At 42.8% G+C, this 26312-nt stretch overlaps 1 protein-coding gene across 1 annotated transcript in view; it reads left to right on the top strand.

Annotated features, from left to right (window-relative positions):
* The window catches only part of MEGF11 (multiple EGF like domains 11), a 412570-nt gene that overhangs the window by 343777 nt on the left and 42481 nt on the right, over positions 1-26312 (top strand). Inside the window, exons 14-17 of the mRNA XM_066592915.1 lie at positions 2843-2989; positions 10869-11003; positions 15257-15385; positions 15811-15939. Coding sequence (XP_066449012.1) covers positions 2843-2989; positions 10869-11003; positions 15257-15385; positions 15811-15939 — 540 coding nt within the window. The remainder of the gene's footprint in view (positions 1-2842; positions 2990-10868; positions 11004-15256; positions 15386-15810; positions 15940-26312) is intronic.

Genomic DNA, 26312 nt, shown 5'->3' with positions numbered 1-26312 from the left:
AGTCATGTAGCGAGCCCCACTGTCTTTATCCCATGACAGGTCTTCTTTAACCGCAATATCATGTCTAATGATTTCAGTGTTGTTACGTTACAACCTGTGACCTAATGTGACTCTGACACAGAAAATCCAGCTTGGTTGGATTTTGGTCGCAAGTCCCATGCAACTTTTATGTCATTGACATCTATGTAAGTCACATTCGACTACAACTTGTCTGCTTTGCACAAACTTCTTTTGCCACATGACTTTTCTGAGACTTGGTGTCCTGCAACAGATCTCACCATGTAGCCCTAGCCTAATCCTAATACACGTTTGACAGCAAATAACTCATTTTATATAATACTGAGGCATTTTGTACAGTACCTTAGTTTTACACGAAGCCCATTGGTGCAGTTTGGTCATTTCACGCTTTGCTTAAAACAAACTCTTCAATCTATAGAATGCTTAAGAAGTTCATCCACATTAACAAACACTGAATGCTATTTATTGTCGAGGTATTCTATATAATGACTGTTCCACATAATGCCGGTTGAGAACTTAAAATCTAAAAGTGGCTTCATAATGTAGGTGGGTCCAAGTTTCTAACAGAGGGGCCAACACAAGTATTACCTGATGATAGTTCTGGGCTTGGAGATGTCATCCGTTTGTTACTTGTTTCTCCGGGCTGGATGAGTTGAGCTCACTGCACAATTGTAATAGATCCGCTATTTATCATGCCAAAAAGGAAGCAGAGGGGAACGTTCATATTAGAAGCCACTGCCTGATGTTAACACAGGCACTAGCACCATCCCCATGCTACACAGTTATACTGCTTGTGTAATAAAAGGTCCTACACCGCATGCAGTCTGCAGCTGCTTCCTTGACCCAACAGGAAAGTAGAGTCTGTATAAAGTTCTCCATCTTGTATCAGCCCTAAATCAGCAGAAGTCAGTCCACTGGAGTGCATGGTTATGGTAGTTATGGAAGCATGGCTGAGCCACCTATGGCGCTGGATTAAGGCTCCAGTTTCTTTGGAGGCGTGGGTTCAAATCCCACTGCTAACAGTTTTTCAAGTTTTTAAAAGCTCTCAAATTGGTTGTTAAAGAAAAAGCTCTCGAAAGGGGCCAGAAGAACTTGCTTTCAATAGAAGTCTTCAAGAAGAGGCTGGACAGACATCGGTCTGGGTTTATATAATGACCCTGGTTATCCCCTCCAACTATACCATTCTAGGAGTACAATGGGTCCAGGCATCTGCTTAGTTGCTGTTGCCAGTCCTGACTGACCAGACAGGCCCATAATCTCATTTGCCTACTGGGATTTATCCCTATAGAGCCTATGGGCAGTCCGCCTCTACTGCTTACTACAGTTTTGCCATTGCACACTAAACAAACTCGGCAATCTACAGAACACCTAGGAAATGTGTAAAGATTAATTCATTTTATACATTTTCTTCAAGTTTCAGGTGTTGTGTAGAATGCTTTATTTCACACATTGCTTGCAACATATCTATCTGAAATGTAGCTATACTAAACCTATTTTCATAATTGTCCCAAATATTGTATTTAATGAGGTGATAAAGAACAATATTGGTTTAAAATATATTCGGTTACTTGCGGACTATCTTTAAATGTGTTAATATCATGAACTAGAAGTTGAGGATGTGGGGAAGGATTATACAGATCCTAGCACTCTTTAAAAGACCCCAGACTCCTTCAGCTGACCCCAGCATCTTTTAGCAACTTCTAACACTCTTCATCGGACCCTAATACCCTTTACCTGACTCCATAAACTTTAAGAAGACCCCAGCCTCTCAACAGTGCATCCTGCCAGCTAGACCGAAGCTTGCAATCCTGTCAGCTCACTTTGTTCACCGCTGTCCGAGTGAGTTTCATAATGCGAGAATAATCATGCAGGTTCAGGCTGAAAAGGTCTCTTTTATTGCAGAGAACCCCTTTTTGGGGAAGCCGAGACCGAGCATACTTCAGTGCCTACAGCTCCTTGGGGTATAACGTCTATGGAAGACTGTCACATCCCAGGCCCCCAACTGAGACCCCGCTAGTAAGCAGGCCTCTGTGTCGCCATCTGCCACTCTTGAGCCCATTTCCCCATCCGAACCTTGTAGGTCCCTCTACTCGGGGGGTTCTACACCAGAAACATGCACCTTTTCCTGACCATGCTTGTATATCCAGCAATGGAGAGCGAGACAAGCTTTCCAGACACTTCCGAGACTGGCTTAGCTCTCTGCGGAACAAAAGATAGGCCTGTTGAAATCCAACATTCCCAATGCTCGTTCATTCTCTATTTGTCATTGGGAAGAAATGGGAGGTCCCTGTACACGTTAGATAACCGCCATCCAACATTAGTACAGCGTGTTTGAGCAACTTGACTATTAAATTAAGAGGATCACATTTTGTACAATTTCCTAATATAATGTTGCTACTTAGCAAGTCATTAGGAGGGTTCTCACATTTCTCTATCCCCATAGGCATCACCAACTGAACACTGGTGCTGCTCATAGCATTTTGTAAATGCTATTCTTACACTGACCTGAGCATTGCCCATTCGCATGATGCAACCTTAGAGAATACCGTAACCAAAGAGCACCTGTATTAATCTAATGCTGTTTGCAGGATTTTAACTTTCCTGCTTCTGTCCTGCTCATAATAGCACATTAGGTATTAGGCAATTGCTCAGTATACAGCTAGTTTATTAGTTAAATAGGCTTTTGTTAAGCATATACTGTATATTTATGGAATTATATAGTTAATTACTGTTTGACTTTAAATCTTATGCAATGTAATCTATACTATCCCAGACTATATATCAGTGTAAATACTGTAAACTGATGATCTCCCTGTATTTACAGGCATTCACTGTGACAATGTGTGTGCTCAAGGACGCTGGGGGCCCAACTGCTCCATGTCATGCCACTGCGAGAATGGGGGATCCTGCTCACCTGAGGATGGGAGCTGTGAGTGTGCGCCAGGATATCGAGGAACCTTGTGCCAAAGAAGTAAGGAAAAATTACAGTAGCAGTTGCCAAGTCAGCATGTGCTCCCATGCAAATATGTGTAGTTTCTAATGCAGCTTTGTCAGTCATTGTACCTGTTAGTTATGCACTTTCCCAGCACTGGACTTGGGTGCAACTCCTAGGGGTTAATCTATTTCACTCAAACCTTGTGCTCACCTTCCACTCAGGTTACAAACTAACCCTTTAATGCATATGCCTTTTTATGACAGCCATTAAGGGGCTCTATTCTGATGTGCCATCTTCTAACGGCAGCTGCATCAGAAGCCTGGCATGGTTCTCCCGTACCAGGGAGAGCAGGTGCTCAGCTATTGGAAAACAGCCTGGCACCTGCTCATCAGCAGGGACCACAGAAACCTCTGATCCCTGCTGTTTAACCTTTTACACACTTTAAAATGCTGACAGAGGGAGGGGGCTCCCTCTCACCCATTGGACCCCCGCAATGTGATCACAGGATACCGATGGGTTGCTATGGCACCCGGAGGCTTGAATATGGCCTCTGAGTCTGCCAGCCTATGAGTTTTATAGGCATTGTAATGCACTGCTATACTGATGTTTAGTAGTGTATTAGAAGAATAATAAAATATGGTGATATTTTGTCCCCTAGTGCGACAAAAATAAAAATTTTAAAAATTATTTAAAAAAATAAATAAATAAAAGCGTCAAAACCCCCTTTACTATGTAAAAAAAAAACGAAACCACACATACGGTATTGCCGTGTTCATAATGACCCATAGAAAAAAGTTAGTAGATTATTTAACCTGCACACTGCACATCATGAAAGAAAGAATTCCACAAATATGGCGAAATAGCTGATTTTACAAATAAAGAAATAGAAAGTGATCAAAACGTTGCATAAAAGTACATCTCATCCCGCAAGAAAAAAACCTTTTGCAGCACTGTTTACAAATAAAGAAAAATGTTAGAAGTTTTTAAATGCACCGATGAAAAAAAATACATTATATTTTAAAAGTGTGAAAGGTTGCAAGAGAAAAAAAACCTATATAAGTTTGGTATTGGTGTAATTGTACAGATTGCAGAATTAATTTAACATATTTATACTGCACAGTGAAAAAAAAAAAGTCAGAATTGATGATTTTATTAATCTTGCCTCTAGAAAAAAATGGAACAAAAAGCGATCAAAATGTTAAATGTTCCCAAAAGTTGGCTGAATGAAGACTAGGGTTCATCCCCATAGAGCTTTATCGATTGAAAAATAAAAATGCTGTGGCCCTTGGAATGTGGTGACACAAAAGCAAATCTGTTTTTTTAAAGTGTTTTTTTGTGTATAAAAATAGTAAAACATAAAAAAAATTATTTATTCTGCACACTGAGCACCGTAAAAATGAAATCCAAGAAACAAATGGCAGATTTTTTTCCCTCAATCACACTAAAAACAATTAATAAAAGTTATACAATACATTATATGCACTCAAAAATGATGGAAATGAAAAGTATAACTCGTCCCACAAAAAAACAAGCCCCATATGGGTAAGTCGACAGAAAAATTAAAAGGTTATGGCACGAAGGATGCAACATTGAAAAAACTAAAATATATGTGTGGGTCATTAACCCCTTAAGGACATGGCCTATTTTGGCGTTGAGGACAAAACGATTTTTGGTATTTTTTCATTTTTCAAAAGCCATAACTTTTTTACTTTTCCGTCGACGCGGCCGTATAAGGGCATGTTTTTTGTGTGGCGAATTGTAGTTTCTATTGGTACCATTTTTGGGTACATAGACTACATTGTAAAACTTTTATTATTCTTTTTATGATCGTAGGGAGAGAAAAACGCATCAATTCTGCCCTAGATGTTTTGGGGTTTTTTTTTAAGCGTTAATTATGCAGCATAAATGACACACTAAATTTTTTTCTGCGGGACGTTACGGTTACAACAATACTAAAATTCTTATATTTTTTTAGGTTTTTCCACAATAAAAACCCCTTCTTTTGGAAATTATTATTTTTTTCTAAACTCACTGCATTCAAAGTGCTATAACTTTTTTATTTTTCCATGGACAGAGCTGTCTGAGGGCTTATTTTTTGCGAGACGAGCTGTAGTTTTTATTGGTACCATTTTGGGGTACACACTTTTTTTTAATCACTTTTATTGCGGTTTTTGGTGCCTTCGTTTTTTAGCATTTTTTTAACGCTTTTTGCCGTGCAGTATAAAAAGCATGTTCAATTTATTATACACGTCGTTACGGACGCATCGATACCAAATATGTGGGATTTTTAATTTTTTTTTATGCTAATATGAGAAAAAGCATTAAAAAAAGGGTTTTTTAACTTTTTTTTACATTTTTATTTTTTGAACTTTATTTTTCTCTTCTTTTTACACCATTTGTGTCCATCTGAGGGACTTACACAGCAGGACTGCAGATCGCTACGATAAGGCATGGCAGGACCTCTCTCCTGCCATGCCTTATCGCTTACTATAGCGATCACAGGCTATGGCAATACAGGACGCCGGTATTTGGTGTCCCGTTGCCATAGCAACCAGCGGGGCTCTCGCGATGTTATCGCGAGAGCCGGCTGGAGTCACAGAGGGAGCGCGCTCCCTCTGTGAACCCTTTCCCTGCCGCGATCTACTTAGATTGCGGCAGGGAAAGGGTTAACAGCGGGGGAGGGGGCGCATCTCCGATGCCCCCCGCTGTTGCAGTGGGAGGCCGGCTACTAGTGACAGCCGGCTCCCGCTGTGGGATAGTGCAAGATCTGCTATGATCTGGCGCTATCCCTATGACGTAAGGGTACGTCATTTTGCGGGAAGTACACCGCTCCCATGACGTACCTTACGTCATGGGGCGGGAAGGGGTTAAGGCACAAACAGGCTTCATCACTATGTGGTTAAGGCTCGTTCACACGAGTGCTGTTTTAGTGCAGTATAGCCACGTGCAAAGATCGTGGCTATACTGCACTAAAGATTGCGTGAACGGGTGAATTCCAGCTACTTGAATTAGCCCGTTCCCACGATCCGAGGTGCGGGGTATGTGTTTTCCAGCTCCCACAGGAGTCTATGAAAAGCATGCACCAAAGATAGGTCAGGTCCTATCTCTGCACGCACCACGAAGCTTAGATGCGACGTTGCAGTCGCATGTCCTATCTTTGTTAGATGCACAAATTTAATGCGGCAAAACATTCTTTCATGTGAATGCCTCCATGGGAAACCATTGGTTGCTATAGAAGAGCTTTTTGTGTGCACCTATACTGCGCGCCCACAGCACTCGTATGAACGAGCCCTAAAGGGAACCTGTCAGCTCAGCTCCTTTATGTTATCCACCCTGATTGGTAGTATTCAAATTATGCAGTGTAACAGCTGGAAGGCTGTCAGTCAGGGCAGGTGGACGGGGTTACCAGGTCCTTATAAATGAACTAGACTCATCTTTTGCTGGGAGCTGCAGAAACATACAGAAGCAAGCTATAAGTGCTTAAAACCACTGTACATTACCATAAGATAAGTGACACACAGCTAAAATCAGCATGTCGATCACTACTTTATGCTGTCCTCAGTGAAGATAAGATAAAGTAAATGACAAGTTGCATTTAAGCTTAAATCACATCCCAACGCAGTTCGTACATCCCCAAATGCTCGCCACCATCACTACTGGTCAGCCCAGAAGACCTGCATATACACCCACTGCTCTCCAGCAATCAGAGGGTCAACACTATCAAAGATTCAGAGCCATAAGTACGAAGCTTATTAAAGTTTTCAGCTTTAATAGAAAAAAAGAAAAGAAAATGCAAAAACAAGCAAAGCAGTCATAAAATAAAATGGAGAAAATTACAGTTCTAAAAGTCTTTGTTTCCTTGAGGCTTGGATGAAAAATGGAGCATATTTCAGCTTTGGTTGCCCTCCCAAATTTGAACCTTTTTTGTTATGAAACGCATATTTTATAGTTCCAGTCCCTGAATCGTGTTTCAAATCTGCCCCACTAGTTCATTAAGCACATTCCTGGGTTAGGACTGGACAGTGAGGTAGTAAGGGAAATTACAAGGAATATTCAACAGGCTATCTTCCTGTAACGCCCTTCTTACCGGGTGTTGAGGGACGCTTGATTTGGATGGAAAAATGTTCATCTGCCTCTCCGCAGGCGGTATCGCACCTGAGTTCCTGCGATTTTTGTGCGATATCACAGCCACTTGTGATTTTCTCGTGCGACACTCTAGCGCAATTTTGTCGTGATGCTTTCGCTAGAAAGAGAATAGGACTTTCTTATGTTGAAGTTGCATTGCACAAAAAGAGCGATTTCGTGCGATGCAATGCAACAAAAACGAAGGCTGCATAGGGAAATATGGGCTACAAAACGTTGCAAATCGCGGCAATAGATAGCATGTCGAAAAAAAAATTTCTCGCAAAGTAGCATCAGAGAAAACATTGCTAATGTGAAGGAACTCATTGGAAAGCATGGGCTTCACACACATGAGTTTTCTCACATGCAATTTTGTCACCCTATGTGAAAGCAGTATTAGTAACTGTCCAACTGAATTTAGGTGACAAATTAGACACTCCTCTGTAAGAGATCATAGACCCCCTAGAAATGTTTTCTGCAATAAAATGGATCTTTAAATGGTGAATAAATGATATTATACATACCATAAGATGTGTAGCGGTGCTGTAAAACCTAGTATTTACTTGTATTTGATCTTGCTCCAAATAACACTGTTAAAATGTGTCATCCCATTGGGATACTGTTGTATCTATGCCTATTGCTAAAGTCCCAATGGTTTGCTATAGAGATTTTAGGGGTTTTCCATTGAAAAGACTATTGATCAGCCGGGGTCCATCGCTTGTAACTGCAGGAACAGCTCCTTATTGAAATGAACGTGAACTGTGCCTGCAGTTAGAAGCTCCGGCCACTACACAGAGGTCGGCGCAAAGACTTCTGCTCTGAACTCTGTGTATTTGCGGTGCTGACAGTATGTGCCCGCTCAGCTGATCGGTTAGGGTCCCAAGCAACAGACCCCAGCTGATCAACTATTGATGACCGATACTGAGGATAGGTCATCAGTAGTATTCTCCCTGAAAATCCCCTTTAAGGTACAGTGGTTACTACAGTGTAATGGGCTTAAGGTGGTTTCACGTCTGCTTCGAAACCTCTGGCCGGAAGTTTTGTTGCAGATCCAGATGAAAATACCGATAGAAAAATTGATGCATGCAGCTGGGCGGAAAGTAGGTGGACCCCATTATAATTAATGGGGTCCGCCCTGCGCTGTTCAGTTCCATCCACAGGCGGAGCCATTTGGCCACGGGAATTCCCGAATGAAGTAGGAAAGCGGAATCCCCAGCGCAAGTGTGAAAGCACCCTAAGAAACACGATGGTATCATATACAGTGAAATAAATATTATGACATTGGGAGGGAGGATGTAATCACATATATCCCAATATAAGTCACCGTTTGCTTTATGTAAACAGTAATTGTTACGATCGTGTGGGTAAACTAGGCACGGGGCCCACACGATCGTGACCAAAGGGAGGACTAGGTACGCACGCGGGTCTCACAGGAAATTCACACGGGTTTCAAGCAAACTGACTCTGTTCTACACGGGAGGATGGAAAGGCCCTACCTAAGCGGGGACATTGCCTCAATAAGGGCAGCCCAGCGGTCTTGGCCCTAGCTGATCCTAGGAGCCACGCACCAGCACAGGACACATGCACATGCCACATGACAGGGACTGAACCACAGGACACACAGAGCCAGAATACACAGCATACAGCAGCCACAATGCAAACACTAATAGCAGATGATGAGCTGAATATAAATGTGAGGTGTTAGTTCGTACATTGGCCAATGAACTTAAGCTGCAAGGCCCCTCGTATCTTGCAGTCCCTACACTAGCAAGACACATCCACTAAAAGGCCCTAGGGGCCAACCTAGCGCAGACATAGTTTGGTCTGCTGCGTTTGTTTGCTAACACAAAATAAACGTACAAACGGACATGAACCACAAGGCACAGATCACACAGCAAGCTGCAACAAAACACAGATAGCAGGTCACACAGCAAACTTCAACAGACAAGGATTCATGGCTGCTCACCCTGAACACCAGACAGAGACTGACCAGGAGCTGGGTTTATATGTGAGCACAGACTTAGGAGATTGGCTAGCAGGAAGTACCACACCCAGGCAGCTCAAACATTAACCCTGAGAGTGCTGTGCTGCTGGAAGCTTAGAACTACAAATGCCATCAGCACACGTAACAATTATGTTCTATTTTTTCTATTAAATCCATATATTTGCTACTTTGTACTTCAACCATCACATCACTCTTATATCATAGTGTTGGTTTCTGCCCTCCTTACTACTTTTCTCTAACTGTTTCTTTGTTACCATTATGCTTGCTTCTATAATATCCTATCTCTGAGCCATCTATGCTATCACTCTTGTTTCGATTTCTTTTACAACCATCTCCTACCATAGACATTCCTCATACATCTCATACATATTAGTGATCCGTCACTGTCTTATTATACACGTTCATTAATAATCATGGTATTGGCATCTGTCACTGTCATCAACAAATTACCAGTGCAGCGTCTTACAGGTCAAGGTCTCTTATGGTCAGTAGTTGGCACCACCACTACTACAAGGACGAAAAATGTTTTTATTGAACCAACTGTGGTTTTATAGTTTATATATGTAGTCTATTGTATTGCATTTGATATAGAAAGATGACAGCATGCTGAAATCCATAGTAGTCAGTAGTATAATAACTGGACATATCTCTTTTGTAGTAAAACTCTGACATAAAAAAAAAATTTACGCTAAACTTATTCCTGTGAGCGGGGTCTACTAGCACTTTCCATCCATTAAAATAGAAGGGAGAATTTTTCAACCCATTTACACCAGTTTACTAGTGGAGAAAAGTCACAATTTTTTTGAACACAACATATTCGCGTAAACATTTGTGACCCTTTTTTAATTTTTACAACGCTCTTTGCACTTATGGGTAAAGTGGGTGGGGCTTAGTGAGAGAATGTGGCCTCCCATGACCTGACTGATTTACTATACTGTAGCAGATCTATGGCAGGTCATAGCTGACGTAAATAGGATTTTCTGGCCAAAGTTGCACCCGATTTATTGAGTGGCATGCAATTTAGATATAACTTTGGCGCATCTTACTACAGTATAAGTCTTTGTATACATTTAACAGTATTTCCTTTCTACATAGGGTGAAATTCATTAAAGGGGTTTGTCCGGTTTCTTATCCACATTTTAACATTAAGTTCAAATCATTTTAAACAAAGGGTACTTACCTGACCTCAGCGCCCATGATCCAGCACTGAAGCCCTGCGATTTTCCTGGTGTCTTTTGAAAATGTAAGTTGGGTGACCTCCTGCCAATTAGAAGTTGTAGCATCATTGCCCATATGCCATGATGCCAGGGGTCCAGAACTGTGATGCTTCGGCCTCTGATTGGCAATCAGCTGTCATCTGACTTCTACCATCAACAGACACTGGAAGAATTGCAGGGCTGTTGTCCTTGTTTGGTGGGCATTGAGGAGGGGTAAGTAGTCTTTCTTTTATTGTTTGGACTGAATTTTACTGATTTGGACTGAATTTTGAAATGTGAATATGTGGGGCAACTTTTTTAGGACAATACGCCAGTCTTAATGTGAAGGGTGCTGGAGTAAGATGCACCAGATATATTAGGAGGCGCATCTTTGGCCAGTCCATATGCCAGAAAAGAAAATCTATGCCAGCTGAGAGCTAAGCTTTGGAAGTAGCATATAATACAGCATTAATGAAATGTGTGGGGTAAGTAGTGCCTTTTAGTAGATGAAGGGATACAATATTTCATATGCCTGTGTGCACCACCTAACAAGGCCCCTTGTTCTCTTATATTTCACTTTGATTCTTTGCAGTTTGCTCTCCAGGATTTTATGGGCATCGCTGCAGCCAAACATGTCCCCAGTGTGTTCACGCCAATGGACCATGCCATCATGTCACAGGCCATTGTGACTGCCTACCAGGATTTTTTGGGCAACTTTGTAACCAAGGTAATAACAAGAATCTCTATAGATGTTAATAGGGTGGCCTGGATTAGAAAAAATATGATTCCTTTTTTCTTCCACAAACAGCGCTGCATTCATCCATTAGTTATTTCTGATATTACAGGCCATCCTCATTCAAGTCAATGGGGCTGAATTTCAGTAGCAGACATAACCTATGGAAAAGTAGGGGGCCATTTCTGGAAATAAAGCAGACCCTTTCTTCTGATTCTGGACAGCCGTTTAAGCCCATAATCAGGGAACCAAGAATAGTCCATAGATGCAGCAGCCAGCTATTAGGGGCCACACCTAAGGATTAGTATTCATACGTTTATGTGGTAAATGGGCTCTAAACCAATTAAATACTTGGTTTGATTGTCTAAAGGTAGCCACGGAAATAGATATTTGCCAGCAGATCTTTAAGTCTTCATGTCACGGCATCGCTGCACCATGACCCAAGAGTTCATGATGCACCTGCTGTCACGTGTACGTTTCACTTGGCCTCACCAGTCAAGGATTAATCATCCCCTCTGCTATTTAGCTGCTGGGTTGGCTGAGATGGCTGATAGATCAGCCAGCCAGTCAGCAACTTTATTAGTTTGGGTTTGTTATTGGGTTGGCTTGGATGATTGTCAACTCAACCAGTCAATCAGGTTCTTTCTGGTGCTATTTAGTCCAGTTCCTCTGAACATAGGTTGCTGGTTATGCTTCTTTTCAAGTTCCTATTAAATTAGTGCTTTGTACTAGGGTTTTATTCAGCTATGCATCTTAGATTATTCAGCATATTAGATTCAGTGTTCAGTGTACTTGTTGCCAATAGTTTCTAACTGGTCTCCAGTCCTTCTCCTGTAGTAGGGTTGCCCTTTTCGAGGCAGGTGCTCCACTTGATGGACTGGTTCGGTTCGGGCGGTTCTGGCCATTTTAGTCTGTGAACTCCTTTATACCTTGATACACTTGGGTCTTATAGGACAAACTAGTATATCAGAACCATTTTACCAGGCACCAGTTTCACTCTTTCTTTGAATCCAAAACCTGTCGCCTCCTGTTGTACAAACTACTCATCTATTCATGACATTGTGTGGCTAACAGGTTGACCTTTTCCTGTCCAATCCAATTGTTTTGACAGAGATACAGTAAGTGATGCTGGAGGCTAGTAATACACAACAGCCACTCATAGAGTTAACATGCATGTCCTGTTGAGCTGATTGTGCATACTAATGGATTAGTTGGACATTTTAATTGGTGGACACTTTTTTTTTTTTCAAGTCTGTGGCTCGCATTTGCCCTAGGCTAATAAAAACTAATTACTGATAGGGTCATATGTCTATATCCAATAATACTAAATGAATTGGAGTTGATTTCCTTCATTCCCCAGAGCATAGAAAAAAATGACTTTGCAACAAGGATGGAAATGAGTTACATTATGTACAGTATTAACATCAGGCCTCCGAGTTTGTCCTGTGTGGTTCTGTCTGTTCCAATCATATCGGAATGCAGATAGGATACTCAGAGCGATGCAGACGATACCGAAATGGAGCTTTATCATTGCTACCAGGCGCTGCCTCATTACCAAGATCTCTTTCCTTGCAAGACAAAATCAAACTAGAAAAAAAATCCTTCATGGGGGTGGCGGGGTTCTTATCAGATTGTTCAAGCAAGAAGGGGCCAGGTGACTAGGATTGAGGGAACGGCGCCGAGGGAGGGGTAGGTTGCTAATGTCCCTGTCACACAGCTTGCGGATTACGCTGTCTGTGTCATTGGACGGTCTGTGAAAAGATAAGGTTTTATCACAATGGCATTTTTCTGATGTTTTCTCGTAGGATTCAGTTTTTTGATAATAAACCTGTGACAACCCCCCTCACCGTGTGAAATAATGCAGAAAAACATTATTTCGGAGCTGTACCAAGACCCCCCCAGCCCTAAACATCAACAAGCTGTATTCTCTGTCACTGAAATGCTGCAGCGAGCGACATAATCAGGGGGTGCGCCACCCGTCAGGCAATAAGCTTCATTTTACCCGTGTCTCTCGGCGTACCTTGTCATTGTGTAAAACTAACAATGATTATTTAACTGGCAAAATATTTCATTGTATTTATCCACATTTCTATATTCTATTGTGTCGCATAAAAGACACTGCAGCCATTTCGCTGGGTTTTCTTTCAAAGAAGGGCGACTTGTTTTCTATACATGTTTTCATTTTGCGCTACTGCAAAAAAACAGAGCGTGCAAGAAAGCTTCATACATGGATGGCAGATCACAGAATTTCTGTCAGGCTGTAGATCTCTCAGTGAACAAGTTGAGCAGAAGATAAAACAAGGAATTCAGCGAAACAGAAGGTGAGAAAGCCCTGAACCCAAGAGCTGTCAATCTTCCACATTAAAGATAGAGTCTAGAGCTGCGCTTCTCTGACAACATACTGTATGGGAAGTCGGATTTCTAGTCTTAAAACAATAGACATTTGGATAACTTTTTCTTACTGGGTAGAAGAGGAATTTATTTCATACATGAGGCCTGGACTGTCCATTGATGTTAGCACAAGACATCATGGAAGGGCAGGTCAAAATACAGTGCTAGCCATGACTACCATTGTGATTGGTTATTATGGCCAACATTCACTATCCTACTTAAACTAATTGGACACCTGAGCAAGAATCAAAAGTAGTATCTATTTACATATGTTAATACTTAGTGCGGCTCCTTTGGCCCTAATGACATTGGATACTCTCTGTGGCATATTTTTGACTAACGTCTGATACACTTCCGCTGGTATTTCCCTCCATTTATCCTGCAAATGTCAAGTGAGCTCTCTCAAAGAAGATGGACACTGTTCATAGTTCCTGACCTGACGTTCCAGTTCGTCTCAGAGATGTTTAGTAGGGACTCTGTGCGGCCAGTCCAATAATGGACATCCATATCCTCAAACCAACACAAAACAGCTTTGGATTTGTGATGATGGGTGTTGCCTTGTTGGAAGTATTGCTGACTAGAGATGAGCGAGCATACTCGCTAAGGACAATTGCTCGATCGAGCATTGTCCTTAGCGAGTATCTCCCCGCTCGGCAGAGAAGGTTCGGCTGCTGGCGCGGGTGACAGGTGAGTTGCGGCAGTCAGCAGGGGGGAGCGGGGGGGAGAGAGAGATCTCCCCTCCGTTCCTCCCTGCTCTCCCTCGCAGCTCCCCGCCCGCCGCCGGCTGCCGAATCTTTTCTCCCGAGCTGGCAGGTACTCGCTAAGGGCAATGCTCGATCGAGCAATTGCCCTTAGCGAGTATACTCGCTCATCTCTATTGCTGACCATTCCCAGAGGATTATCACATTGTAAGCTGCACATTATTATCTAGAATGTCAAGATACACCTCAGTTTTCATGATTTTTGCCACTACAACCAACCATCCGAGACCATGCCACGTGAAACATCCCCAAGACCATAATGGACTCCGTCGTACTTAACTGTTGGCACAACACACTCAGGCAAAATGTGTTCCCCAGATATCCTCCACACCCAGGTATGTCCATCTGACTTGAAGATGAAGTAGCGTGATTCACCTCTTTATAGAACATTTTTGCATTACTCAACTGTCCTAAGACATAGCTCCTTGCACCATTGTAGATGGGCCAATGCATTAAGCTTTGTGATGGACAGCTTGTGTGCATTGGTATAACCCGTATATGCAATAGCATGCAGTTCCCGTCACAAACTATGGCTGACGCCTCCAAGGGTCTGCTTCTTATGTAGCATGGTTTAGCACATGTGATATGCTAATAAGTCACAATCCATTCTACTGATAGGTGTGCCCAAATACTTTTGGTAGGATAGTGTAGAAGACCCACCAGTGGATCCTTGCTTTAATTAGTAATCAGTTTAGTTTCTCTTTATTGATCATATGACACATATACAATGCTAACAGCATATTTTGCAGTCAAAGTAAAAGTAGACAGGCGCTTTGCTGTATAGCAGAAAGGTGACCTAATGGTGTACCCAGAGCATCTGATGTTGCCATCAGGTCACTATCAGGCATCTTGAGATATTTGGCTTTTGCCTCTCTGCCCTTGGCCAGTTTCCCAGATCTTGCTGTTCTGTCCATTAGAAACATGTATATTATATACGATACCTGTGGCTTCCAAGCTGCATGCATGCAACTGAGAACCAAACGTTGCCTGAGGCTTCCCAAGCCACTATAGTGGTGCATGTTACCAATTATATGTATCAAGGAGATTGCATTTGCAGAGTGAAGATGTGTGAATTGTGTCCTTCTTTTATTTAAGTTTGTCCCAGCGGAAGATTTGGTCGGAGCTGTGCAGAATTCTGTATATGCAGCAACAATGCCACCTGCAATCCCATCGACGGATCATGCCAGTGCTACCCTGGCTGGATAGGCAGCGACTGCTCCGACGGTAAGTTGTACTCATTTTATGTCATTAGAACTATAGCAACATCCAGAAACTCTGCAGGCCCTATATTGAAGACTCTGTGAGAAGAGATACTATATGGTAATGTCATTTATTGCTGTGGAGCCAGCGTATCCCGCACAGTGATACAATTCAATTACATCTTATATAAAATACAGAACTTGCAGCAGATGCCGACCTACTGCTGAATCTTCTGTAATTGACTTAAATAATATTTTTTTTTGTTAGTAGCAGTGCTGGAAATAAGCCTTGTTAAAGAAAACCTATTGCAGGAACTTCTCAACTTTTTGGACATGCTACTCCAAAGTTCTGAAATTCCTTAATTTGTGCACCAGGAGAAATTAGTTATACAGACAGACATTCTAAAACTGTTTTTTGTTTTATAACGGGCTTCTATTTTTTTTTTACAGAATGCCCTCCAGGACTGTGGGGTCCAGACTGCATCCATACATGTAACTGCCACAATGACGCTGAGTGCAGTGCATACGATGGCGAATGTAAATGTACTCCTGGCTGGACGGGCCTGTACTGCACTCAGAGTAAGTCCAATAGAATCTCCGATTGCATATGTAATACATAAATATTGCCTAACTTGAGTATTTCTGATTTGCAGTGTGTTATTATCTACTGCTCAATTTAATAGACATCCGTGCAGTTCAGAATAGACAATGCAAATAAGCCCAGCGCGGCTATGAGTCAGAATTAGATATATTGCACTGTGCAGACACACAATAAATGCAAGCAGCCAATCTGAGCAGCTTTAAGTGGACACAAGCTGCATTGCTTACAAATACAGCACAGCTGATAACAGATATTATATCTTGTACCATTTTCTGCCAAAAATCCGATCAAGGGCAACAAAGTTCCCACCGTGATAGTCGACAGTTATCCTGTGTTTGGCCACCGTAATCCTAATTGCCACCCTCGGAACTTTATGTAGATGGTTAGATTGAACGGAGAAGTGGAGCAGGGCACGCTGTGTATTATTATCTTCTCTCCGCAGAGTGACTTACTGCCCCCTCCTGGTATATGCTGCCTGCCTTCCGGCTATTATACATGATAAGCTACATAAACGTGCACATATTAAATAGATTTGGTGTATACATCGTATGGCAGTGACGTTACAGTCTGTCCCTTCTAAAATAAGCATTTTAGGGTTTATTATCAGATTCTTGATTCATTTATGGGATGGCTAACACGGTGCCGCGCTATTTTTTGCTGTACTTCGTTTATGGATGATATGCATAGGATAAGTGTGCAAAGATAATATGTAGGTTCAGAGATGAGGATGTGCGTTCTTCAAATAACTAATCTACTTCTAATCTCCCAGTGCCGTAGAACAGCCCACCAAGACGTTCCCTGCTCTACTATTCATTATCCCCCATATGTATTTAGGGCTTACTCACACCAGCGTGTTTGTGCACACATTTGCGCACTTTGTGCAGAGAATAAAACCCACTGTTTTCAATGGGTTCATTCTGACTTTTGCTTTGCACATCCGGAAAAAAAAAATGCATTATGCTCTATTTTGGTACACATTTGTGCACCATAGGAGTCTATGGGGGAGCCCAAATGACCCCCAATTTGCATGAAATTGTGCAATAAACTGCACAATTTCATGGGCATATCGAAAACTACGGAACTACTGTGTTTCCATGAAATTAAGTCCCTGTCTTATATTTATGTTTGCCCCAAAAGAGGCACCAGGTCTTATTTTTAAGGGATGCCTTATTATACTTACCTAGCAGGCTCGGTACAGGTCCCTCACCGCTGCTCTCCGGAGCTCTGACGCCCATAGAAGATCACTTCTTGGTTACGCGATTCATAAATCCCACCTACAGAAAGCATTGGCTGTGATTTGTTCATCGAGCGCTGCATTTATTAGCTGAGCAGCGGTTGAAGAACCAATCACAGCCGGGATTTATGAATTGGCGAGCCGTTGCATTGATTGGCCAATTCATAAATCCCGCCTCCACAATGCAATGGCTGTGATTGGTTCTTTGACCGCTGATCAGCCGATCAATGTAGTACTCGATGAACCAATCACAGCCATCACATTAGTTCATCAAGCACTGCATTGCTTGGCTGAGCAGCACTCAAGAACCAATCAGAGCCATCGCTTCCTTAGGGCGGGATTTATGAATACTGTAAACAGGAAGTGATCTTCTGTTGGTTGCCGAGGACTGCAAGAAGTGCCTCGGAGCTCCGTAAAGCAGCAGGCGGGACCTGGATCAAGCCTGCTAGGTAATGTATTCCTTTTTTTTTTAACATAATGCAGCTTGGGCTAATTTTTGGGTACGGCTTATATTTCAAGAACCCCCCCTTCCCCCGGAAATCCTGAAAATTCAGGGTAGGGCCTATTTTTAGGATAGGTCTTAGTTTCAGGGGCGGGGTAATTAGGCTGCTCATTTTTGTGCTGTGAAGGCTGTGCGTGTATCTGCACACACGCTCATCTAAAGGAGCCCTGAAAGTGTGCATACAGCTTCGATGCAGCAGCTGTCGGCAGAATGCTTGTTCAGGTTGAATGCCCAACTCCTCCAAACACATGGATGTTCGGTTTGGCTGAGCGCTCCTGGGGAGAATTGGGAAAGCTGCAGCTAGACACCTCTAGAAGCGGCTCATCCTCAGAGGGGAAAAACTGATCAGTCAAAATTTGTGTGTGCAATAAACAGAGAATATAACCCATTGATTGCAAAGGGTTCGCTCACATATACCTTTTTTGCTTGTGCGGAAAAAAATGCAGCATGCTCTACATTTGGGCACATTTGCGCACCAAAGGTCCTCATAGAAGCCTATGGGAGTATGCAGATGCGCATGCAACACATTGTGCAATTCCACCAGAAAAAGAACACATCTGAAACCCTAGGCTTAATAGCCATCTAAATCAGGGCAGGTGATTCCCCCACCCATGTGAACTAGCGGTGCCTATGCTAATACGCACAGTATATGCGCAGGCACTTGCGCACTTGTTCTCTGTGCAAAAAAGTTGCACAGGAGCAAACGTATTTTGGAATATGCTCTTCAGAAGGAGCCCTAAGGTCTCCTGCAGACAAGCGTGATGTTTTAACGCTCGCGAGAGCCTGATGCGATTGGGCTCTAAATGGAGCACTATACAAGTTCTGTCACGAGTGTTACCACACTACTTTACTTTTAAGTGCTGCTGAGCCTGTTTGAACAGACGGGGCAGCCTACTCAGTAGGTGGGCCAGCCTAATTAGTTTCCAGTCTCGCCATTCGGTGCGCAATTTCGTGTGCACTTCTATGGGGCCTTGGTTGCGCACAAAAATAGAGCATGTCGCGTATTTTTTCGCCTGACAGGCGCAAAAACGCACCATGTGAGGCAATGCGTTTTAATGAATGCGGTTCCTGCAACTGTTTTCTTCCATGCAAAAATGGGTGAAAAATCACCTGTGCGCAGGAGGCCTAGGGGCTCAAACACATGGCCATGATTTCGGAAAGTTTTGCGGGCGTGAAAATCACGCAGGTTGAAACAAACCCATTGATTTTAATGGTTTCGTTTTCACAGGTGGAATGAGAAAAGATAGGGCAGAATCTATCTTCCTGCCTTTTTTTTTTTTACCCTCGCACAATAGCGCAAAATTTGAACTGTCAAAACAAACATTTTGACAGGTTTATGCGCTAATACGCTCTGTAATTGTGCTTGCGCCCATCTGTTTAGGCCTAAGGCCGTCTTCACATGGGTGTAAGTGCAATTGCGCAAGTCTGAGCACTGTTTTTTTTGCAGAATGAATACTTTTTCGCGCGCATATTTTTTGCTCCCACGCGGCATATTCATTTGCACGCAGCAAGAAAACGCTTCGATTGAAATGGCAGACTAGTTCCAGATGTGTTCTTTTCCTCCTTGCAGATTACACGCACATTTGCCAATAACACAATGCATCCCAAACTTTCCCAAAGTTGCACTGTGTGCACATAACTCAGGCCATTGCTGCTCTCTTGCATATCCGCATGCCAGTGAAATGAAAGCACCGTGAAAGCTTTGGTTTCTATGACCTTCGGCCATCACAAAAATAACTGAAACCTGAGAGATAATGAAATTTTTTTTCCTTTATGAAGGTCAGGAAAAAAGTCACCAAGCTGGAATTACATGCAGCACTCCACAGCTAGGCATCATGTGCGCAACGACTCTATATTCCCAGCCTGTTTAGATGCCAAGGCTTCTTAATCTTACTTTACCATTGATCTTGGTTCATGCCAGATATACAAAACGTACCTCAATTTATCTTAAAGGGATTTTCTGGGCTATTTTGTTTCCTATCGAGAGTAGAGGTCATTAATAGCCGATCGGCTGAGGTCCGTCGCTCGAGAGCATGGCTGATCGTCTGTTTTAGCGCCTAATGTCACCCGCCAAACACACTGGGTGTGGAGGGGAAGCAGATAGCTCCAACCCCTGTGTAGTGGCCGGTAATTGTAGGCACAGCTCTCATTGATTTTAACCCCTTAATAACACAGGGCGTACATTTACGTTTTGGGTGTGCGGCGTTTATATGAAGCCGGATTGCGAATCGGTCCCGCTCCATACAAGGCGGGTTCCGGCTGTCTGTGTAACAGCCGTGACCAGTAGCTGATCGTTGCTGTTGACCCTCTAAATGCCCCAATAGTTGTTTGCAGGTCCTGAATGCCTTCCACCCTTGATATTATTGCGATGTGCCATTCAGTTGTCATGGCAGCTGGGGGACTTCTGAAGGCATGCCATGTCATAGACTGCCTGTGCAGTATAATGTAATACTGTGGTACCATAGTATTACAATGTAATAACCACAATACTGTGATACCACAGTATTACATTATACTGTATGAGCGAACAAACAATCGCAAGTTCAAGTCCCCTTTGGGGTACAAAAAAAATGTAAAAATAAAGTAAAGTTTCCTTCAATTATTGGCAAAAATATAAAGGAGGTAAAAGTTAAAAAACAAACCAACACATTGTCCCATAATAATAATACAAATCTATACATATAAAGGCGAAAGGTGTCATTGATTGACTGACTCACTCACTGACTTGCCACTAATTCTCTAACTTCCCGGTGTTGTACAAACTTGAAACTTGGCAAGCTCATTCTTTAGGTCTTAAATAGAAAAAGTAAAGGGGTCACAACTTGATTATTCAATTCTAAGTGTGAAAGTAAGTAACCCCCTATGTAATGTGAATAATAACACACATCTGTACCGCACAAACTTGAAATTTGGCACGACCATTCTTTATGTCCTAAATAGGCAAAGTAAAGGGGTTGCAACACCAATATTCAATTCTATGTGTGAAAAACTGTTCAAAATCTGCGATACATGAGATGGTTATTTTCTCAGAAAACGCAAAGCCTAGGGAAATGATTTGTATACTGAAGAGAATCTACTTCAACTCTATGTGTATATACTGAGGAAAATCTAATTGACCTCTATATTTATATACTGAGGAGAATCTACCTCACCTAGATGTGTATATACTGAGGATAATCTACCTCACCTATATGTGTATATGCTGAGGAGAATCTACCTCACCTATGTGTATATACTGAAAGGAATTTAACTAATCTCTATACATATATACTGAGGAGAATCTACCTCACCTGTATGTGTATATACTGAGGAGAATCTACCTCACCTATGTGTATATACTGAAAGGAATTTAACTAATCTCTATACATATATACTGAGGAGAATCTACCTCACCTGTATGTGTATATACTGAGGAGAATCTACCTCACCTGTATGTGTATATACTGAGCAGAATCTACCTCCCCTGTATATGTATATCCTGAAAAGAATCTACCTCACCTGTATGTGTATATACTAAAGGAGAATCTACCTCACCTCTATGTGTATATACTTAGGAGAATCTACCTCACCTCTATGTGTATATACTGAGGAGAATCTAATGCTCCTCTATGTGTATATACTTAGGAGAATCTACCTCACCTCTATGTGTATATACTGAGGAGAATGTACCTCACCTCTATGTGTATATACTGAGGAGAATCTACCTCACCTGTATGTGTATATACTGAGGAGAATCTACCTCACCTGTATGTGTATATACTGAGCAGAATCTACCTCCCCTGTATATGTATATCCTGAAAAGAATCTACCTTACCTGTATGTGTATATACTAAAGGAGAATCTACCTCACCTCTATGTGTATATACTTAGGAGAATCTACCTCACCCCTGAGGAGAATCTAATGCTCCTCTATGTGTATATACTGAGGAGAATCCAACGCTTCTCTTTGTGTATATATTGAGGAGAATCTAAAGCTCCTCTATGTGTATATACTGAGGAGAATCTACCTCACCTCTATGTGTATATACTGAGGAGAATCTACCTCACCTCTATGTGTATATACTGAGGAAAATCTAATGCTCCTCTATGTGTATATACTGAGGAGAATCCAACGCTCCTCTATGTGTATATACTGAGGAAAATCTATCGCTCCTCTATGTGTATACATTGGAGAATCTGACGCTCCTCTATGTGTACATACTGAGGAGAATCTTGGCACATGAAAGATCCAGAGCTGCGGGGCGCGGGTGAGTACGTGCTGCTCTCTGCAGGCTCAGGTCGGGTCCCGCCGCGAGAATTCTCGCTGCCGGATCCGACCCGGCCGTCTGCAGGCGGCCTAAGGCTAAGCTGGGGCTGTAACCTCCAGTCTGGGGGTTAATTTGAAGAAAAAGGAGCATTATTTTTAAAGGCAAAAAGTTAAGAGTGGGAGGGGTGGCACATTCTGCAGAGGGACATCGGTACATGCAGTCAGATGGGAATCTAACGCTCCTCTATGTGTATACATATTTTATTTCTCACTTCCTCTGAACCTGTACTTGACGAAGCCGTGTATATCAGCTAGTAAAAGCATATTTGGTATTGCTGCATCCATAAAAGTCCAGTCTATCGAAGTAGTACATTATTTATCCAGCAAATTGAATCTTGTTAGAAAAAAAAGCAACACCAGAATTGGTTATGCCATTGGTCAATTCATAAATTATTCACAATGGTTGTTCTGTAAAATGCTGTGTACCTGCGTGTGACTGTGCCCTAAAGAAAACACAAAATGAGTAGTTTCTTGCTAAGGGCTCCTGAGCTTGGACGGTTTTACTCACACGCAAAATCACTTGCACAAACCGCTGACAACTGAACTTATTGATTTCAATGCAAATTACTACGCATCCAGCATTAGTGTGCCCGCATTTCGTTCAGGCAAAAAAATACACAATATGCTCTATTTTGTGCGGACCCCAGACACCATAGGAGTCTATGGGGGTGCACAAATGCACACCCTGTCCGCATGAGAAAACGTGATTTTGGGCGGCCCTTACACACCCGCAATTTGCAGCATATTAAACCCATTGATTTCAATAGGTACATTCATATGTGGTGTCTTTCCACGCACATTTCGACCGTGGGGAAAAACATTTGGCATGCTGTATTTTTTGGCGCAATTGCGCTTGAAAAGCCCCCATCTGCCCAAAATTTGCACAAGAAAGTGAACCGTGCAGTTTCAAGGGCTTAAAAGAAAGCACCTGGGCCTACTAGGTCAGCTTACTAAGCAGGCTGCCTTGTCCACTAAAGAGGCGATCCGGGCTACTCAAACATGGCACTGCTGGAACTGCTCCGATGTGAGCGGTCTCAACGGCGCAATAACGTACAATAAAATGTGCTGAAGCTGACACAATAGCAAACGATCATGCGCCATGTACGTCATACACGGCTTGCGATAGCTTGCGTATGTGCGCTTATGTTCATGTGAGGCTGCCCTTAGACTACCCAAGTGGAGAACAAGCTGGAACGTGACAGCTAGAGATGAGCGAGCGTACTCGGAAAAGCACTACTCGCTCGAGTAATTTGCTTTATCCGAGTATCGTTGTGCTCGGGTCTGAAGATTCGGGTGCCGGCACGGAGCGGGGAGCTGCAATGGAGAGCGGGGAGTAACGGAGGTAAGATCTTTCTCTCCCTCTCTCCCGTCCACTCTCCCCTGCTCCCCGCTGTGACTCACCTGTCAGCCACAGCGTCACCCGAATCTTTAGCCCCGAGCACAGCGATACTCGGATAAAGCACATTACTCGAGCGAGTAGTGCTTTTCCGAGTACGCTCGCTCATCTCTAGTGACAGCCCATACGTGCTCTCAGTGGTCATCTGCAGGAAGCATTCGCCTCTATGGCTAGTAATTAGAGTTGAGCGAACATACTCTGCCGAGCTTGGTGCTCGTTTGAGTATTAGCTTACTCGATGGTGCTCGTTACTCGAACGAGCATCAAGCTTTTTTGACCCCGCCCCAGTTTTTGGCTCCTCCCCGCCGCGACGCAGTGCTCGTCATTGGCAAATTTTTGGTCTGTCTGTCGAGAGAGAGAGGGGGGGGAGAGAGAGGGAGAGAGAGAGAGAGAGAGAGAGGTGGATAGAGAGGGGGAGAGAGAGGGGGATGGAGAGAACACAAACCAGGAAGAAAAAAAAAAAAGCTCAGGACCAGGTGTCCCACATACAAAAATGCTCGAGTCTCCCATTGTAGCCAATGGGGTTCGTTACTCCAGTAGAGCTCTCGAATTTTACGAAAAGCTCAACTTGAATAATGCGGACTCGAGCATTTGGGTGCTCGCTCATCTCTACTAGTAATGATCCTAATGTGCGGATAATTACCAGACTGGGAATGTCGATGAATGAACAGTGCAGCTGTGCAAGAAATATGGATACATTATATCATGTAACTCTATTTCCCTTTATGATACTTTGTATAGGAAGGATTCTAATAGTAATATACTACCTGGGTGTAGATTCTATGATATCAGAAATGTGCTGAATCAGTTTTCAGCCTGCGGTGTGATCTCTCCTGAAAAGTTCCCCTTGTGTACCTGTGTGCCATGTGAGAGAGTATTTAATAATGTAATGACTAAAGGCTTCCCAGCTCAAAGTGCAAAGAACAGCAATTATACCAGTCTTCTGTAACGGCCAGATAAGCAGAGGAAAAGCTCAGAAGTATTTCAACTTCTTTAGTTTGCCGATGCCATGTAGGCTAAGGTTACACGGCGACTTTGACCGTGACACAGGTCGTGCGGACAAAGATCGCAGTGTAGCCCCGCAATCTTGCAATCTAATAATACTCAATGCAGCCAGATTGTGACTCGCAGGCTGGCATCTCTGCCACCCACAGATCACAAAAAATTCAGCAAGGTTGGATTTTTTCCACCTGAGGTTTTTGGCCACGGTAATTTGCATGTCACAATGTGGCCACGTTGAGTTCCAATAGATTGCGAAATTGCAGTGCTACACTTTGGCCATGAGAACTTAGTCTTACTTATTCTCTACGTATTGTGCATGCGCAAAAATGCAAGCAAATACGCCCATGTGAAGGCGTCCTAAAAATGCCCTTTCGTTCTTGTGAAGGAGCCCTATTGACATGCATATTTAATACGAAGTTAATGGGTTTGGTCACATAAGAGTAATTTGCGTGCACATTTTTAGACCACGCCAGAAAAGATAGAACATGCTCCATCTTTTTGCGCCAAAGGTCTCCATAGAAGTTAACTGGGGGTGTACAAATGCATGCGGAATACGCAAGGACATGGGTGAAACTCTGCGTAAATCTGCTGGAAAAAGAACACATTTGGAACTAATTAGTCATTTCAATTGGTGCCTTGTCAGCAGAAAAAGTACAGTCAACGTGCAGAATACTTCCCCCCCACCACATAGAAGGGACGCACTACATATATGCACCTTCCATGCCCTGCTGCCAGGCCTGATCACCTTTCTGCAGACCTTATGTGACATTGTTATCACGTAAAAGCCTCTAATATAACATGTGTTATATTGCGGTTATGATTACAGCACAACATTCCCAGCTGTGCTGTATAGTAAGGGACATCACATGATTACCATAATCAACTGCAATAAAGGAGCTCCACGGCCAATAATAATGAGGGATCTGCTGCCAGTAGTGTTCAGTGTGGCAGGAATAGCAGTCGGAAACTATTCCTCAGATGGTACACACTGATTTTGTCATGAAGAAGTAGAAAAAGCAAACACTTCAAGTGCTGTATGCAGAGCATAACCACAATGTTAGATGATGAGCGCTCCGCTTTCTTTTTATCCTCCTTCAGTTTCAAGGCAACTGAAAATAACCCTAAAAATAAACTAGAAAAACATAAAATAGCTTATCATATACCGTAGTATATAGCAATATTATTACACACTGCAGCGTACCGTACATTGCAATGATTGGGAAGGTATTTGTTTTTAAAAGCTTTAGCACCATCCAAGGATTTACCGAGTACGTAAGGCTCGTTTACACGCAAGGACAATCTTTTAAATGATTGAAACATTGACAGATCTAGCAATCATTTTGCATAAAGTGCTAATGGACACTAATGTTGGTTAGCATTTTATCAGCTTCATTTGCGTGTAAATGAGTCTCCAGGAGCTAGCTGCCTGCAGAACACAGCAGGTGGCCTGAGTTCTGCAATCTGCTCCTTTGTTCTCACATGGGTTGTCACGGGCTGTTAGCATGAATACAATGTAATCAGCCGCTCCCGTGGAGAACACGGCCTGGGGTCTGTTTTATCTACTCTCCGCCTGAACGATGGATTATAAACTCACCTTAAAATCCTCATTCAGCTGAAAAGAAAACGATGGTAGCGTTTACACGCAACGATTATCGCTCATATGCCATCATTTGAACATATTTTGAGTGATAACCGTTGCGTGTACATTGGGGATTTCCCCATAGCAGGGGGGGGGAAGGGGCTGGGTTAGAGGGCTTCCTTGAGAGTTTTGCTGTGGCGGGGCTAAAGGGATCTGCCCTCTAGCCCTGCCCAGCTCAACTTGCAATGGGTGAAATCCCAGGGAGGAGACCTCTAGCGCAGCCCTCCTTTTAGCCCTGTCCCCTCCATCTCCGCTATGAGGATATCCCTTGGG

This window comes from Eleutherodactylus coqui, chromosome 2 (genome assembly GCF_035609145.1).
Source record: "Eleutherodactylus coqui strain aEleCoq1 chromosome 2, aEleCoq1.hap1, whole genome shotgun sequence".
Classification (NCBI taxonomy): Eukaryota; Metazoa; Chordata; class Amphibia; order Anura; family Eleutherodactylidae; genus Eleutherodactylus; species Eleutherodactylus coqui.
Note: the sequence above shows the minus strand (reverse complement) of the source record. Positions and strands in the feature narration are given on the sequence as shown.